This window comes from Schistocerca piceifrons, chromosome 3 (genome assembly GCF_021461385.2).
Source record: "Schistocerca piceifrons isolate TAMUIC-IGC-003096 chromosome 3, iqSchPice1.1, whole genome shotgun sequence".
Classification (NCBI taxonomy): domain Eukaryota; kingdom Metazoa; phylum Arthropoda; class Insecta; order Orthoptera; family Acrididae; genus Schistocerca; species Schistocerca piceifrons.
In genome coordinates, this window is record NC_060140.1 from 819,098,028 (window position 1) to 819,112,979 (window position 14,952).

Here is a 14,952-nt window from a genome sequence, read left to right on the forward strand (position 1 = left end):
CTCATCCACTACAAAAGATTTTTGACATTTCTAAAGTTCTTTAGATGAATGTCCAAAGTTCTTGGATTTGCCTTTGTGATAAAGGTCTCACACACCTTTTGATGTCTGTGACACTAAATGTCACTTCCACTGTTTTTTCTCTGTATCTTGTTTCTGACTGAAACTCCAACATTCTGATTTGTATGATCATAGTGGCTATAGCTGCATTAGATTTGAAGACTATAATGTATTTTCTCATTATTTTACACCTCCATCATTCAATCACATTGGGAGGAGAATCCATTTCACAATACACTCTTGTTCATTTGTTAGTCAGTTATTTACTTACATGTTCCATATATGTTTATGATAAAGACTAGAATGTGGTATGAGTCATTTTTAATGAACCTATTAAAAAACCATATTTGTTGTTAACAGTCACTTAAACTAGCATTATGTCCAATTACGTTCTGCAAATCATCCAACCTGTGTGGAAGGGGTTGATGACAGACAGAGACAATACCTTTATATATGTATGCATGTGGGGTTGGGGGTGGGGGGGGGGGGGGGTGGCAGCATCCACTGATCTATTGTGATATACATCACTGATGTATGATAAGTGGAATATCTGTGACTTGACCACAGACTTCAGTGTGTTCTTAGCTTCAAAGCAGAACAGACATATATCTTTTACTGTGCAATCAAGCATTATTATACTTCTGTATCATGTCATACCTCAATTATATTGTATCCACACTATACAATTTCTGCATTGGCAACCCACAACGACTGAAATTATGCCAAATATGTACTGAACTAGATACTACACAACAACAATGAAGTCCACATGCAACCATCATGTGCCGAAATTCACACATTACACTAATGTTTTCCTTTATGAACAGTGTAATGCTTCTCAGCTGGCTCTCTGACTGTTAATAGACATCAATTGTGCAAGTGATGTGCTTCACTACTGTCGTTCAACTTACAACATTAGAGCTGAACAATCAAAGACAACACACAATTTACTAAGGGGCCACATTGCCACATCCATCTTGCAACTGCTGAACTACAGCATTCTGTTGGCTTGGATTCAGGCACATTTGCCATAATTCAATGTCTTCATGGACAACACATGAACAACTACATCAAGAACACTTCACCAAATACCAACAATGCATTCATACCACTGGCAATAGTGCTGGTGGCCATGCACTGCGGTACCAGCTTCACCATGCTTAATTCCACCCAGCAGTCAAGTCTGACCAACACCACCCAACTACCAGAAAATCTGACATCACAATGCTCACTTGGAGTGATGACTAATGCATGACATCAACAAATCCTTGCTTCCCTGTATTCACTGACACAGAACACTGCTAGTCATGCTGCACCTGACCCTACACAGATCACCACCCTTCATGTCACACCCATGCAACCACGTTATACCACTGACATGACTGCACCCACACCTGTGCAAAACATCTGCTACCAAATCGCACCTGCACTGTCATAACATGCCACCAACCCCACCATGCTTACACTTGCACAGGGACTTCTAACTGCATCACACTAAGTAACTATGCCCCACAAACCACCTTCTCCAAGTGAGCCCAATTTGACGACTGTGTGCAACGGTTGCCTGTCTTGTGACTACTCAATAGTGCCTGCAACAAGTTCAGGTATTCAAGAAGACTATTCTAGTCATTTCAAGGCTCCACACAGTAGCAAATCTTCTCTCACTCAGCCTACAATGACTGCTACCAGACTTTACATCTCCGAACTTCTCATCGACTTGGACTCTGATGAGCATTCTACAAAGCTTCCACCTCTGCTAGTCCCAATTCCAAGGAAAATGCTTTCAAATATGCTGCCTGCCTCATTCCCTCTGATGAACAACCTGTGGCAGGTATAAGTTCTGACATCAACCCTCTACTAATTGACGGCTCATTGACAAAGGACTAACCTACGACATTTTAGCCACACTAAGCTACCAGATCATTGATCACAGTGCACAAATTGATGACCCAAGCTGTACAACAATCACCATCTCGCCACCTCACATGGACATTCTCTGTTAAGGACAGCACAAAACCAGACCTAGCAATAGTCTTTTTATGCTAATTCCACCTCTCCTTGGTCATATGACAAGCCACACTCCTGTACTTTAATAAGGGCTGCTGCATCCCAGGACTTTTGCCATCAAGACAAACAACAGGAAGAGCTCTTGGTGATTCACCAACACCACACTGACTGCTGTGCATCACTGGACACATTCCATATGAGGAACATGTTGCTCCTGCAATGTAATGAAGATATATCTACTGCCCTCACCCAGATGTGCAAGCAGCTCATGATCTTGTCACTTAACTGTCATGACAACAAGAGTGGGAGCACATGCGTGGCCCCAGTCTCACCAATCAGTCACGTCCCCCCAACATCCAATCATACTCACTCCCCACTCCAATGAGTCACACCAACCCAACATCCAACAATGCTCACTCCTCAGTCTTCCCAGCACGCACATTGCCACTGACACTAAAGCACACATATTAGTACAACATGCCCTGCCTCCCCATCCAGCTACCCTGCTGCTGGCATCATTGGGCACACCCCTCCAGCTCTACAGCACACCATTGCCACATCTCTTCCACACGACTCTCCACCATGTAGCTCAACTGCTGCCTGCAGCTGATTTTCATATGACAACACTGACTCCACTGGTAATGTTTACCTGTTTTGTGTTTGACAACAGCTACCACAGGCTCATGATGCTCTATGATGCCTTTTTAACCATTTTCAAGCACGCAATTCGCATTCACCCACCACTGACAACTACAGCACCTCTTCCTGACACAAGTTCGCGACAACACCACCAGACTCTGTGACTGCATCTTCATCTATACCAACTTGAACAATGATCCAAAACACATTGGTGCCCTGCATTCCTAGCTCTAAATGGTCCCAATTCTGTCATGAATGACTTCTGTGCAGATAACACCCATTGATTTTCACTCCAGCAAATAAATTAGAAACTCACATCAACCGCACATCCCCCTCCATTCCTTTGATCAGATCAAAGTCTCTCTCCTCACCATTGACACCCTGCTCCCACCTCTTTGGTCATACCACCAGCATCTGTGTGGTCACACTGGGTGTTTCCACATCAGCTTCAGCCAAACCACCTGTTCAGCACTCATACTACACCCACTGTGACTTTTAGAGATGATCCAATTGTGTTTCATGAAAGTGCCAGCCAGGGCATGACTATTCATGCGCATCTGGACAACATCATTTTGAGAAATGATTTGGTCATGACTATGGAAGTCCCAGCCATGGCATGAGCAGTCATTCACATCAGCGCCCACCACTGAAGCAGTCACTGATCCCACTTTTGTCTCCCCTCCAGTGCTCCACACTGTAGGAAGGAGGAGGGGGAGAAGGGGGGCGGGCATGGGCTCTGTGGGAACATTCACTGGGATATACATCACTGACATCACAAAGTTACAAAAAATATTATTTTTCATAAAAAGTTATTGCCTTTCCTGTAGACTTACCCTGTTCTCTCCCTTCAGTCAAGGATATGGCTGATGTTCTTAATGAACCCATTGACTGCTACAAATGTACCTGCTGCATTCCAAGGAGAGTGCAGCTTTGTTGTCACACTGCTACCATAGCTGGGAGACTATGTTCCAAGCATGCTATCTTTGTACTGGTTCTGCCTTACGGTCTGGCTCCCCTGAGTTGAATATTCCTGGTGTGTTGTGTATGACAATTTTGTTTGCTGATCTGGGTTTAAATGCCCCCTATAGAAAATAAATATAGTTCCTATAACAACTTAAATTTTTCATTTTATAACTCTGGGAATAAATCATTGCATAAACAGACACAGGGGTATGCCAATACTGTTTCGTGCCTAAGTTTTTAATATGATGTTAGAAGCCTATGTCAAAAGTGGTGTGTCACTTTGTATTCATCTCCATAACTTAGGGTTCTTTCATAGTTAGTCTTCAATAAAGCTGCTGTTCTATGTTCACAACTGTAATAACTCATGGAAAGGATGCCCCTATCAGTGATATCACTCTAATACATCTGCAGTCATTAGGAATCACACTAATAACTTATTTGCTCAGAATTTGCTGATTCTATTCACAAATTGTTAGTGACTTTGTTGAGCACACATGTGGTTCACTAATAAAAAAAAAATTATCATCCGATTTTAAGAAAACTATTTGGTGAAAAAATTTTATTCTTTCACATCTTACACTATGATATCTTCTCTCGATAAATGGCTGAACTTCCATTTGTTATTCATCTTAGTTACTGTGCTGCATCACATTAAATAAGACACTGAATGAAATTTTAAGATTTTTGCACAGTAGACTTTGCATATGGTTCATTTTATAACACTAATCGCAGCATACAAAAGACAGCTAACATTTTGAAACTGTATTTAAAGCTGAAAGCAGACTGATATATCTCACCATTCTCAAGATATTAGTTTTTATTTCTATGGGTGGGTCACACAAACTGTCAGTGATGTGCTTGAGTGGACTTGTTGACCAATATGAAATACATATCATTCAATATTATGAAAACTATTTGGTGAAAAAATTTGATTCTCTTGCATCTTAAAGTATGATTTATTCACACAATAAATAAGTAAACTTATTTTCATTATTTGTCTTAGTGCTACATCCAATCAAATAAAGCATTGCACAATATTTTAAGATTTTTGCAGAGGTAAAAATACACTGAGAGGACTTTGTGCACAGTTCATTTTATGACACTGATTACTTCTTACAAAATATAGCCAACATTTTTAAATTGTATTTAAATGTGAGAGCAGAGTGATATACTCAAGATATTGGTTTTTGTATTTATGAGCAGAATGCACCCATCATGCGCAGAGTTCTGTCCATGCGCAACACGAATCACGTGGTTGTAACAGCCATCATATTTCATAAATGGTTCAAGGTATTGAAACAAGAAACAAGGTTTTTTTTGCAAATGACAGCATGCAAAAAGATGTGATATATTCGCATTTGATTAAGACTCTAAGCTACTTTTGTCTAATGAGATACAGACATAACTATAATTTTTTTCTGTTGGAAAGATGTACTTCTCTTAAAAGCATGTAATACCTCGTCAAGAAATAATATTGTGGCATTGCACACATTAATATTTATGATATTCTGTGTGGGATATTCAACTTTAATTGAGAGCTATTTGTTGTTATGTCACAAGATGTAATCACTATGTAGCTAAATTTTTAACTATTTCAGTTTCAATCAAGATCTTTTGTTTATTTACAACCTTTAGAATGCATTACAGCAACATGTACTGATGTCAGCTTGCCAACTAGTCTCTCCAGCAACACTATTGGAATGGTTTTCATATGGAGGCATCTGATACTCTGCTTAAGTTTCTTTTATCAGTGATGCCAAGTACCAGGAGTAGTTGCCTGTCACCATCTACATGATTTATTCCTCTGTACAACCACGTTGGCACTTCTACTTCTACTTCTTTCACTGTTAATAATGAAGGTGGAAACCACAATACATAAAGAGCGCAGCAGCAAATGAACATAGGTCAAATGATGGAAACCCGGTGAGCACTCAGAATGGAAATGCAGCTCCTTGGCTGCTCTATCTGGCCCCTAAATGCCTCATGCATTACTGCATCTGGAGCTCAGAAGGACCCAAGCAGCTGGCTGCATCAACAAGTCAGGAGAACAAAGGCAGTGACAAGGAGGTGTACATATACATATCTAGAGCACCTAATGGAAGGATGAAAGGCACACATAAGGGCATCCAGAACACCCGAGGACAGTAACAATGGCATGTATTAACATGTCCAGAAAAGTCAAAGAGTTTTTCCTATTGAGTCACATCTGTTCCACCCATTTCCTCTCTTCTTCCAGACAAGATATCCTATGGCATCAATTTATAAGCTGTCCATTTGTGCCTCTGTTGTTTCTACTCAGAAAATATATATTTTTCCATAATTGATCATAACTAATGTTATTTGTGTAAAATATACAACTCTATGTATCTGTAACCCAATTCCACCACAGGTCTACAATAATAGAGGAAGCATCACATATAGTTAACTAATTAGGAAAGAGAAGAGTTTGTTCAACTTCATTCTGGGAAATAGCAGAGGTAACAGATTGTGTGAAAGCATTGTGAAGAAACAAATGTTGTGCTGATAAGTAAATGTTCAAGAAGGATCTGCAAAGAGAGTCAAGTGTTATTTGGCAGTTAATACATCTTCCCAAGAAACAGGAAGCCAGAAGGCAGTACTCAAAGGATGGTTGAAAAAGTTATCTTCCCATATTCCAAATGACTAGCATAGCTGTGACATGCAGATGACTATCAACAAAATAGTGTTTTACTACTTGAGAACATATGAAGATAACTCGTGATTGAATAAAAGAAGCATGCATCCCCTTTTCATCAACACAGATCTTACAAGGACAATCAGTTGTTGGGATATATAACCACACTAGAAATAACAAGAAAAACCCTTGCTTTAATAGACTGTGAGGGAATTCCTCATTCAAAAAGCTGAAAGAAAGTAGGAAGAAACGAGAAATAATACAACTTAACTGATGGACAGATAAAAGAAATAAAGCAGCATTGAGTTCGGGGATTGACACACTAGCTACATTGTACTGGTAGTGCATTTAGTACTTGGCATTAGCATAATGCAAATCCAGGAAATGAAATTCCTCCTGTGGCTACAAAACAGTAACTCTAAGAAATCAGATATGATAAAATTTAATAGGGCTGTAAAAGATGCTCAGAATTCCATGCAAATTGAGACACGATATTATTGCAATCCTACTCTACCATGTACAGTGTTATCCCATATTAACAATATGAGTACACATTAATAAGTTGCTTTTCAATATTACTTATCATCACAAATTTAATTCAAGTATTTTTACATCAACAAAAAGAGTTCAGGCATAGTGTTAATGTTGCATGCACATGCAGCCTACACATTAAAAAAAATTATAGCACTCAAGCTATTTACCACACCTCGGAAGAAAAACTCATTGTTTGATGCAGAAATATTTATTCTATGACCACACAATGTAGTTAAGCTAAAAAAAGCCTGAAAAGGAAATGTAATATATACAGTAACTCTGGAATGCCTCATGAAAATGTCCACTCAGTTTCTTCTCTAAATTGTATTTATGTGTTTTCATAAGAGACAAATATTAAATAATTTTCTTATGCCTGCCCAGCTTCCTGCCCCACCTCTCTGCAGGTCTGCCGCACCCAGACCACACACAAAAGATACACAAAAACACCTTCGAGTTGTTTTGATCTGTTTGTCATTTTTTAACTACACAGACAAGTCAGCTGTATCAATCTCATAACAAGCATGAATTTTGATCACTGTGTAGACATAAAGTATTTTATTTGGTTCTCTTTTATGTATGTGTTGTTTTCATTACCTCTTCAATATATTTTGCTTCTTTAAGTCTTTCAGATTCATTATCTTTCATTTGCTTCATAATCTGTTGTACATATTCATATTTTTGACAATCTTTCTTCTCTTTTTGACGTTCCTCTTCTTTCAATCCTCGTAAACGTTCTTGTTCCATCATATGGTCCAGCTTCAGTTCATTCTCTTCTAGCTCCTTCCTGCAGGGAGAAATTTTGCAGACCATTAAATAATACACTTAAACAAATGCTTCATAGATTTACGCAAAATAAAATTAGAATTAACTATGACCATTATGCTGTCTGAATAAATAGAGAAATCCTAGAATACCAAGTACATGTAAACAAATTCTCTCTCTCTCTCTCTCTCTCTCTCTCTCTCTCTCTCTCTCTCTCTCACACACACACACACACACACACACACACACACACACACACACACACACCCTCTATATTGCACAAACACACACGCACACACACACTTGTGCTGGCATACTAGATACTGAGCAATCAGCATCAAGGCAGTCATGCAACACTTTTTATGCATTTTGTGCCACTGAAATGAATCTGGTGCATATGTGCACATATAGGAACATGATACATGAGCAATGAAAATTGCTAGGTTTTGGCAGGCTAAAGGATTCTGCTCCAATGAAATATTGCAATTAATACATCTCACAACACTTAAAAAATGACTGGAGGTAGTTTTGAGTTTGACAACCTTTTGTTACTTTGAACACATGACAGCTGACTGGAAGAAATGGACTACAGCATACACTGAACCATTTGTATGTAATTGTGCAATTTATCTATTAAATTCATTTGTAGTTTTTTTCTTTCTTTACAAATATATTCTCAGTGTTTAATTTTTTAATCTTCACTTGCCATAAGCATCTTACTCAACTAAAGAATTTATGAAAAGATGGATTCTTGCCTCTGGTATTCAGTGATAACAATGTGAAAAATTAAAAATGGAAGCATAATCAAATTGTTACTACTAAATTACACCAAATGGTGTTTCTGACTTACTCTTAGGAGTTCATTAATATACTCTGGGTCATCCACGAATTCCCAATAGATTTCAAACCTTATGTAAATTCTAAGATTTTACACTATTCTCAAACACCATTCAGCAGTGGCAATAAGATTAAAATTTTAGCTATGAACCACTTATTGGTCTATTCAGACATCATCTGAGCTGTATCTGGTAAGGTAGAGTTTGGAGCACTGAACTGTATGCTTGTTTCTTCAGCATACCCTACAGTTTTTGAATCACCTTTTAAAATCTTTGGGAGATCAACTCACACAGTTTACAATTTCACAAATAAAGAACTGAAATCCTGTTCTTCACATACGTGCAATGTATCAATGTATTCAGTTGCATATGCAACTCATTGCTATCACAGGAGATTTTTTTTGAAATTGAATGAAATAAATTATATGAAATAAGTTATTGTTAGACCCCTTCACAAACAAGGTAGTAAGATAGATATTAATAACTACTGACCAGATTCTCAAAGCCACTGGACAAAATTATGCAAGCAAGAACCATAATACACCTCTAGGAAAACAAAATACTTAGCCAGTCTCAGCTAGGTTTTCAAAAGGATCTCCCAACAGAACGTGCTGTTTTTTAATTCGCAAATCAATATAACATAATGCTTTAGTGACAAAATATTGACAAATGGTATTTTCTTTCACTTGCCAAAAACACTTGGTTGAGCAGTTCACAGTATTACCCCAGAGAAGCTCAAATATTATTGTAGCAGAGGCTATGCAGCTTCATTCTAACTTCATTCTAACTAAATGGATGCAGAGTGTTGTATTAAGAAACTTAGGGAGTGTACACAGTGAAAAAGCATCTTTAGGATGGGGAATAATGATTACAGGTGTGCCAAAGGGTTCGATATTTGGTCCACTCTTGTTCATGTTATTTAAAAATGATCTTCCATCATATACCCGAGAAGCAGAAATAGTTCTCTTTGCTGATGATGCAAGTATTACAATCACACCAAATGGAGTAGTTTCAACACTTGAAAATGTGAATGACATATCTCGAAAAGTAATAACTGGCTCTTTGCAAACAGGCTGTCACTCAATTTAGACAAAACACAAGACAGGCAACTCAGTATTACACAAGGCCTGACCACACTATTAGAAATAATTCATGAGGGTAAATCAGTAAATTAAACATAATATTCTAAATCTTTCTTTATTATATTGATAAGATACTGAACTGGAAGTCACATGTTACAGACTGTCTTAAACATATAAACTTTGAAGCTTTTGCATTATGAGTAGTATCAGATTATGGAGATGAAAATTTCAAAAAGTTGACTTACTTTTTCTACTTTAATTCTCTAATGTCTTATTGTACCATATTCTGGAGTGACTCACCACTGAGGAAATAAGTGCATTTTCCATACAAGTGTGTGATAAAACTAATATATGGTGTACATTCTAGAACATTGTGCAGAAAGCTCTTTAAGCAGTTGAGCATACTGACTCTTGGATTAGCTTACACTTACTCATAAATGCAGTTTGCTTTCAACAATCAGCCAAAGTTGAAGACAACAGTAACACTCATAAAAATCACAGTAGCCCACAATTGTTTAACTGGTCCTTCATATCCTGGATACTAGGTCTGGAACAGAGTTGACATCCAAGCTGGTCCCAAACATATTCTATCAGGGACAACCTGGGGATCTTACTGGCCAAAGGGGTACCTCAACATCACACACGCAGTTCACAGAGGTATGTGCCACATGCGGACAAGCATTGTATTGTCAAAAAATGGCAGCACAATGCTGTTGCAAGAGAGGTAACACATGAGGAGGACACAGGATGTCTGTGACATAATACTGTAACATTCAAGTCCATGACCCGAAGTCATATCGAATGGTTTCCCTAACCTTGACACCAGGAATAGCACCATCATGCCTCTCAAAAGTGTTGGAAGAACGCCATCTCTTTCTAACTCACCACTATGCTTATCAATGATGGTCATCCAGTGTAGTGTAGAACCATGTTTCATCACCAAACACAATGTAATGCTGTTCAACAGAATTCCATGCTTCTCAGTCACAACACCACCCCAAATTCAGATGTGTGTGTTGTGATGTTAATGGCAGCTATTTATTTAGCACTACTTTTACTGAACAGATGTACAGCACAAGGTAAAGGTATAATGACTGCACTTATATTTTAGCAATTTTGCAGTGGATACAATAAACAGAAACAAAAGACTGCATCCATTACAGCCACTTACTACTCCCTCCCCAGTGACAGTGTTTGTATATTTCTTTGGGAAGTGCACTGTGTGACCAGAACATGTACGAGTTCTGGCTTGGTTGTGATACTATGAAGGTATGATGATTGGAGCTGGTTGTTTACTTGATGTTGACATGGGTGATCTGGGATTCATACTCTTCAGCAGAAAGTCTGGTTTAAGTCTGTTAATGGAGATAGTCATCTGATTACGAGGTGTTTCAACAGCAAAGTGCTTTTCAGAGTGTGAATGTCCCAGATACTGCCCATCATAGATAGGTTGTAAAAGTGTATCTTATGAATAAAAGTGAACAGGTCAGGAATTCAGTATAGATGAAGACAGATGTTGTAGCATGATGTCAAACACTTACTGGGTTATGTGATGCCATGTGCTTTTTGGGGTGAAATAATGATGTAGAATGAAAAAAATCAACCGGAAGTATAGCTCTCATGCCCTAAGTCAACTCTGGTGCAGTGGTGTTATATTATGGAGTCACACAAGCACAGAGACCCATTAGAAAAGTTAGTAACTTGTCAAGCCAGTCATTTGAAAGTCAGACTCTTAATGTTGCCTTAATGTTGTGATGCCACTGTTCAACCATGGTGTTTTATGTTGGATGGCAACCAGTGGTTTTGATGTGGTGCATACCTATGGTCGTGTCAGGTAAGTACTGACAACCAACCTGTCATCTTCTGTAAGTGGTGATGATTTTTTGGGCTCCAAAATATGCAGTCCATGATGAGAAGAGTTACCTGGCAACATTCTCTAAAGGATGTTCTTCAGTGGAACTGCCATTGGCCAACATTTAAACCTGTCAATCCATTTTAAGATATTTGGTGTCTGTATATGTGTGCGAGTGTATACCCGTCCTTTTTTCCCCCTAAGGTGAGTCTTTCCGCTCCCGGGATTGGAATGACTCCTTACCCTCTCCCTTAAAACCCACATCCTTTCGCCTTTCCCTCTCCTTCCCTCTTTCCTGATGAAGCAACCGTTGGTTGCAAAAGCTTGAATTTTGTGTGTATGTTAGTGTTTGTTTGTGTGTCTATCGACCTGCCAGCACTTTCTTTTGGTAAGTCACATCATCTTTGTTTTTACATATATTTTCCCCATGTGGAATGTTTCCCTCTATTATATTCATATCATTTTAAGATATATGTAGAGATATATGTGAGAGCAAGTTAATGGTCACACCAGGTCAACAATCTTGTAATGGAGTGTATATTTCTTTGCATTAGTTACAGCTACTGGTGCAATGTTTGCTCACAACGTGACAAAGTAACCACTGAATTTGGCAACCAATTATTTGAAAGTGTTACCATTACCGTCAAAGCTATTTTCTAGAACTCACTTTCATTTGTATCACTATTTTTCTTTGTTTCTTGTTTGATAATGTTTTAAATGGTTGTTTACATATTCTTGGACGGTTTTATTTTTGTGCTTAGTGATGTGTTTTATCATATGTTTGTTTGCGTGGCCATCTTCCACAGCAGCTGTTACAATCTGTTAATATAGGTTATCCGTCTTGAGCTGACTGCAATTTAATTAAAAGAATTACACCAGATGCATTTAACTTTTATTTTTAAAGCATCTTCCTTGGTTATTGGTGTTTCTTTACATATTCTGCTCCTTCCCTCCTTGCTAGCAGTGGTTGACATTGAAAGGCTTCATTTCACATTTGCACTTGGCAGTTTTTGCCTTTCTGCAGTATTTCCTGTGCTGCATTATTTACATTTCACTTTCTTAATGTGAATGGGAAACAATTTAGACAGTTTAAGAAAGTGAAGTGTAAATAATGCAGGGCAGGAAATACTGCAGAATGGCAAAAACTGTCAAGTGCACGTGAGAAATGAAGCCTTTTGATGCCAACTGCTACTAGCAAGGAGGGAGGGAGAAGAATATGTAAAGAAACACCATAACCACAGATGATGCTTTAAACAGAAAAGTGAAATGTATCTGATGTAATTCTTTTTAATTAAATTGCAGTCGGCTAAAGATGGATAACCTATAGTAACAGATGATGTGTTTCACTTTCTCAAAAATGTACTGGTAGATTTTACAATACTGGTGGTCATGGATTTTCAACTCTTGACAAACGATTATACTCTGATTCAGGTATGGGTCTCTTCTTCTCAAACAATATACTTTAATCACAGAAATTATCTATCACTTAACCTCGCTTCTGTTCAATTTTAACCTTGTCTGTTTTAGGGGAAAAAAAGACTGAAAATGCTGTTTAAGAAACAGTTAAATTCTGCTTCTACACTGTATGCTTTGTAAACTTCTCCCCAGCATTTTTCCTGTAACTTGTCTGTAAACAGCATGGTCGAGTCATTGTTTACCATCCTGCAATACTATCCTTTTCTTTTATCATCCATCTGAAACTAATCAGTATATTTTATGGCCAACATTTCACAATGATTAGTTATTTTGCACTTCAGGCATTGCCAGTTTGAATTTAGCCATAGCACTTCCACACAGTACCCTCAACAGAAGGTTACCTTAGTGTAGTGATAATGTTGGACAGTAGAACAAATGAATCACTCCATGCAGAAAGGGCTTCAGTCACAAAATTGTGAAAATGAGATTATGATGGAAATCGTATCTTTATGGCTGTTCTCATCATTCTGAGCAAAAATGTATTCCATCCAGTGCTTGGAAATACACAAACTGAAGCTTCTTGTTTTGAGTTATATGCAGAAAGGAATTCAGTCCAGGACTGAAGCCCTTCTTGCTAAGCAACTGCATTTCAGCCCCGAAGTTGGACACTTCACATGGAAATGTTAACTTCAATGTGTAGGGCATGTTGGCTAAGCTGCACAACTTATTCGGTGGAAGGAAACAGCTGAAAGTGTATGTTGTTAATCTACACATTCGTTTGTTGGCAATATTTCCAATTTTATTTATGAAAGTGTTGGAAGGCGCCACTGTATCGCAACAAGAAGAAAGTAGACAAGAGAAGAAAAGGAAAAGGAATCATTCAACATGGAAGAGGAATATTTCAAAAACAGCAAAGATAAAAGGCCAAGAATATATTAACTATAAAGGACAACGGATACCAGCTAAAATTACAGGATGTGACTGCAGGTAATTTTTAATTATATTGGATGTTACTGACAGTTTTTTGAACACTGTAACAAGTGTTTGGACTAAACTTTATTATGGACTGACCATGACGCTGCTCTTGTTCACTGCACACATTTTGGTATCGCCACTACTAGTATGGCAATCAATTGAGAATATGTTTCCATATAGGATTCTTCCTCCCATGAACCATGGACCTTGCCGTTGGTGGGGAGGCTTGCGTGCCTCAGTGATACAGATAGCCGCACCTAAGGTGCAACCACAACGGAGGGGTATCTCGTGAAGAGACCATGAGGATAAAATCAGAGAGAATAAAGCCCACACAGAAGCATACAGACAATCCTTCTTTCCACGAACAATATGAGACTGGAATAGAAGGGAGAACCAATAGAGGTATTCAGGGTACCCTCCGCCACACACCGTCAGGCGGCTTGAGGAGTATGGATGTAGATGTAGATGTAGATGTAGATGTAGATGTAGATGTTGAGAGGCCAGACAAACGTGTGGTTCCTGAAGAGGGCAGCAGACTTTTCAGTAGTTGCAAGAGCAACAGTCTGGATGATTGACTGTTCTGGCCTCGTAACACTAACCAAAACGGCCTTGCTGTGCTGGTACTGCGAACGGCTGAAAGCAAGGGGAAACTACGGCCGTAATTTTTCCCGAGGGCATGCAGCTTTACTGTATGGTTAAATGATGATGGCGTCCTCTTGGGTAAAATATTCCAGAGGTAAAATAGTCCCCCATTCGGATCTCTGGGCGAGGACTACTCAAGAGGATGTCGTTATCAGGAGAAAGAAAACTGGCATTCTACGGATCGGAGTGTGGAATGTCAGATCCCTTAATCAGGCAGGTAGGTTAGAAAATTTAAAAAGGGAAATGGATAGGTTAAAGTTAGATATAGTGGGAATTAGTGAAGTTCGGTGGCAGGAGGAACAAGACTTTTGGTCAGGTGAATACAGGGTTATAAATACAAAATCAAATAGGAGTAATGCAGGAGTAGGTTTAATAATGAATAAAAAATAGGAGTGCGGGTAAGCTACTACAAACAGCATAGTGAACACATTATTGTGTCCAAGATAGACACGAAGCCCACGCCTACTACAGTAGTACAAGTTTATATGCCAACTAGCTCTGCAGATAATGAAGAAGTTGATGAAATGTATGATG

General features: G+C 38.5%; 1 protein-coding gene across 1 annotated transcript in view; it reads right to left on the minus strand.

The window, feature by feature from the left end:
• The window catches only part of LOC124789084 (cilia- and flagella-associated protein 45-like), a 42,539-nt gene extending 34,574 nt beyond the window's left edge, over positions 1 to 7,965 (minus strand). The window contains exons 1-2 of the mRNA XM_047256375.1: positions 7,919 to 7,965; positions 7,448 to 7,637 (exon numbers count right to left, since the gene is read on the minus strand). Of these exons, the coding sequence (XP_047112331.1) occupies positions 7,448 to 7,637; positions 7,919 to 7,965 (237 nt within the window). The remainder of the gene's footprint in view (positions 1 to 7,447; positions 7,638 to 7,918) is intronic.
• Between the last annotated feature and the right edge of the window lie 6,987 nt (positions 7,966 to 14,952).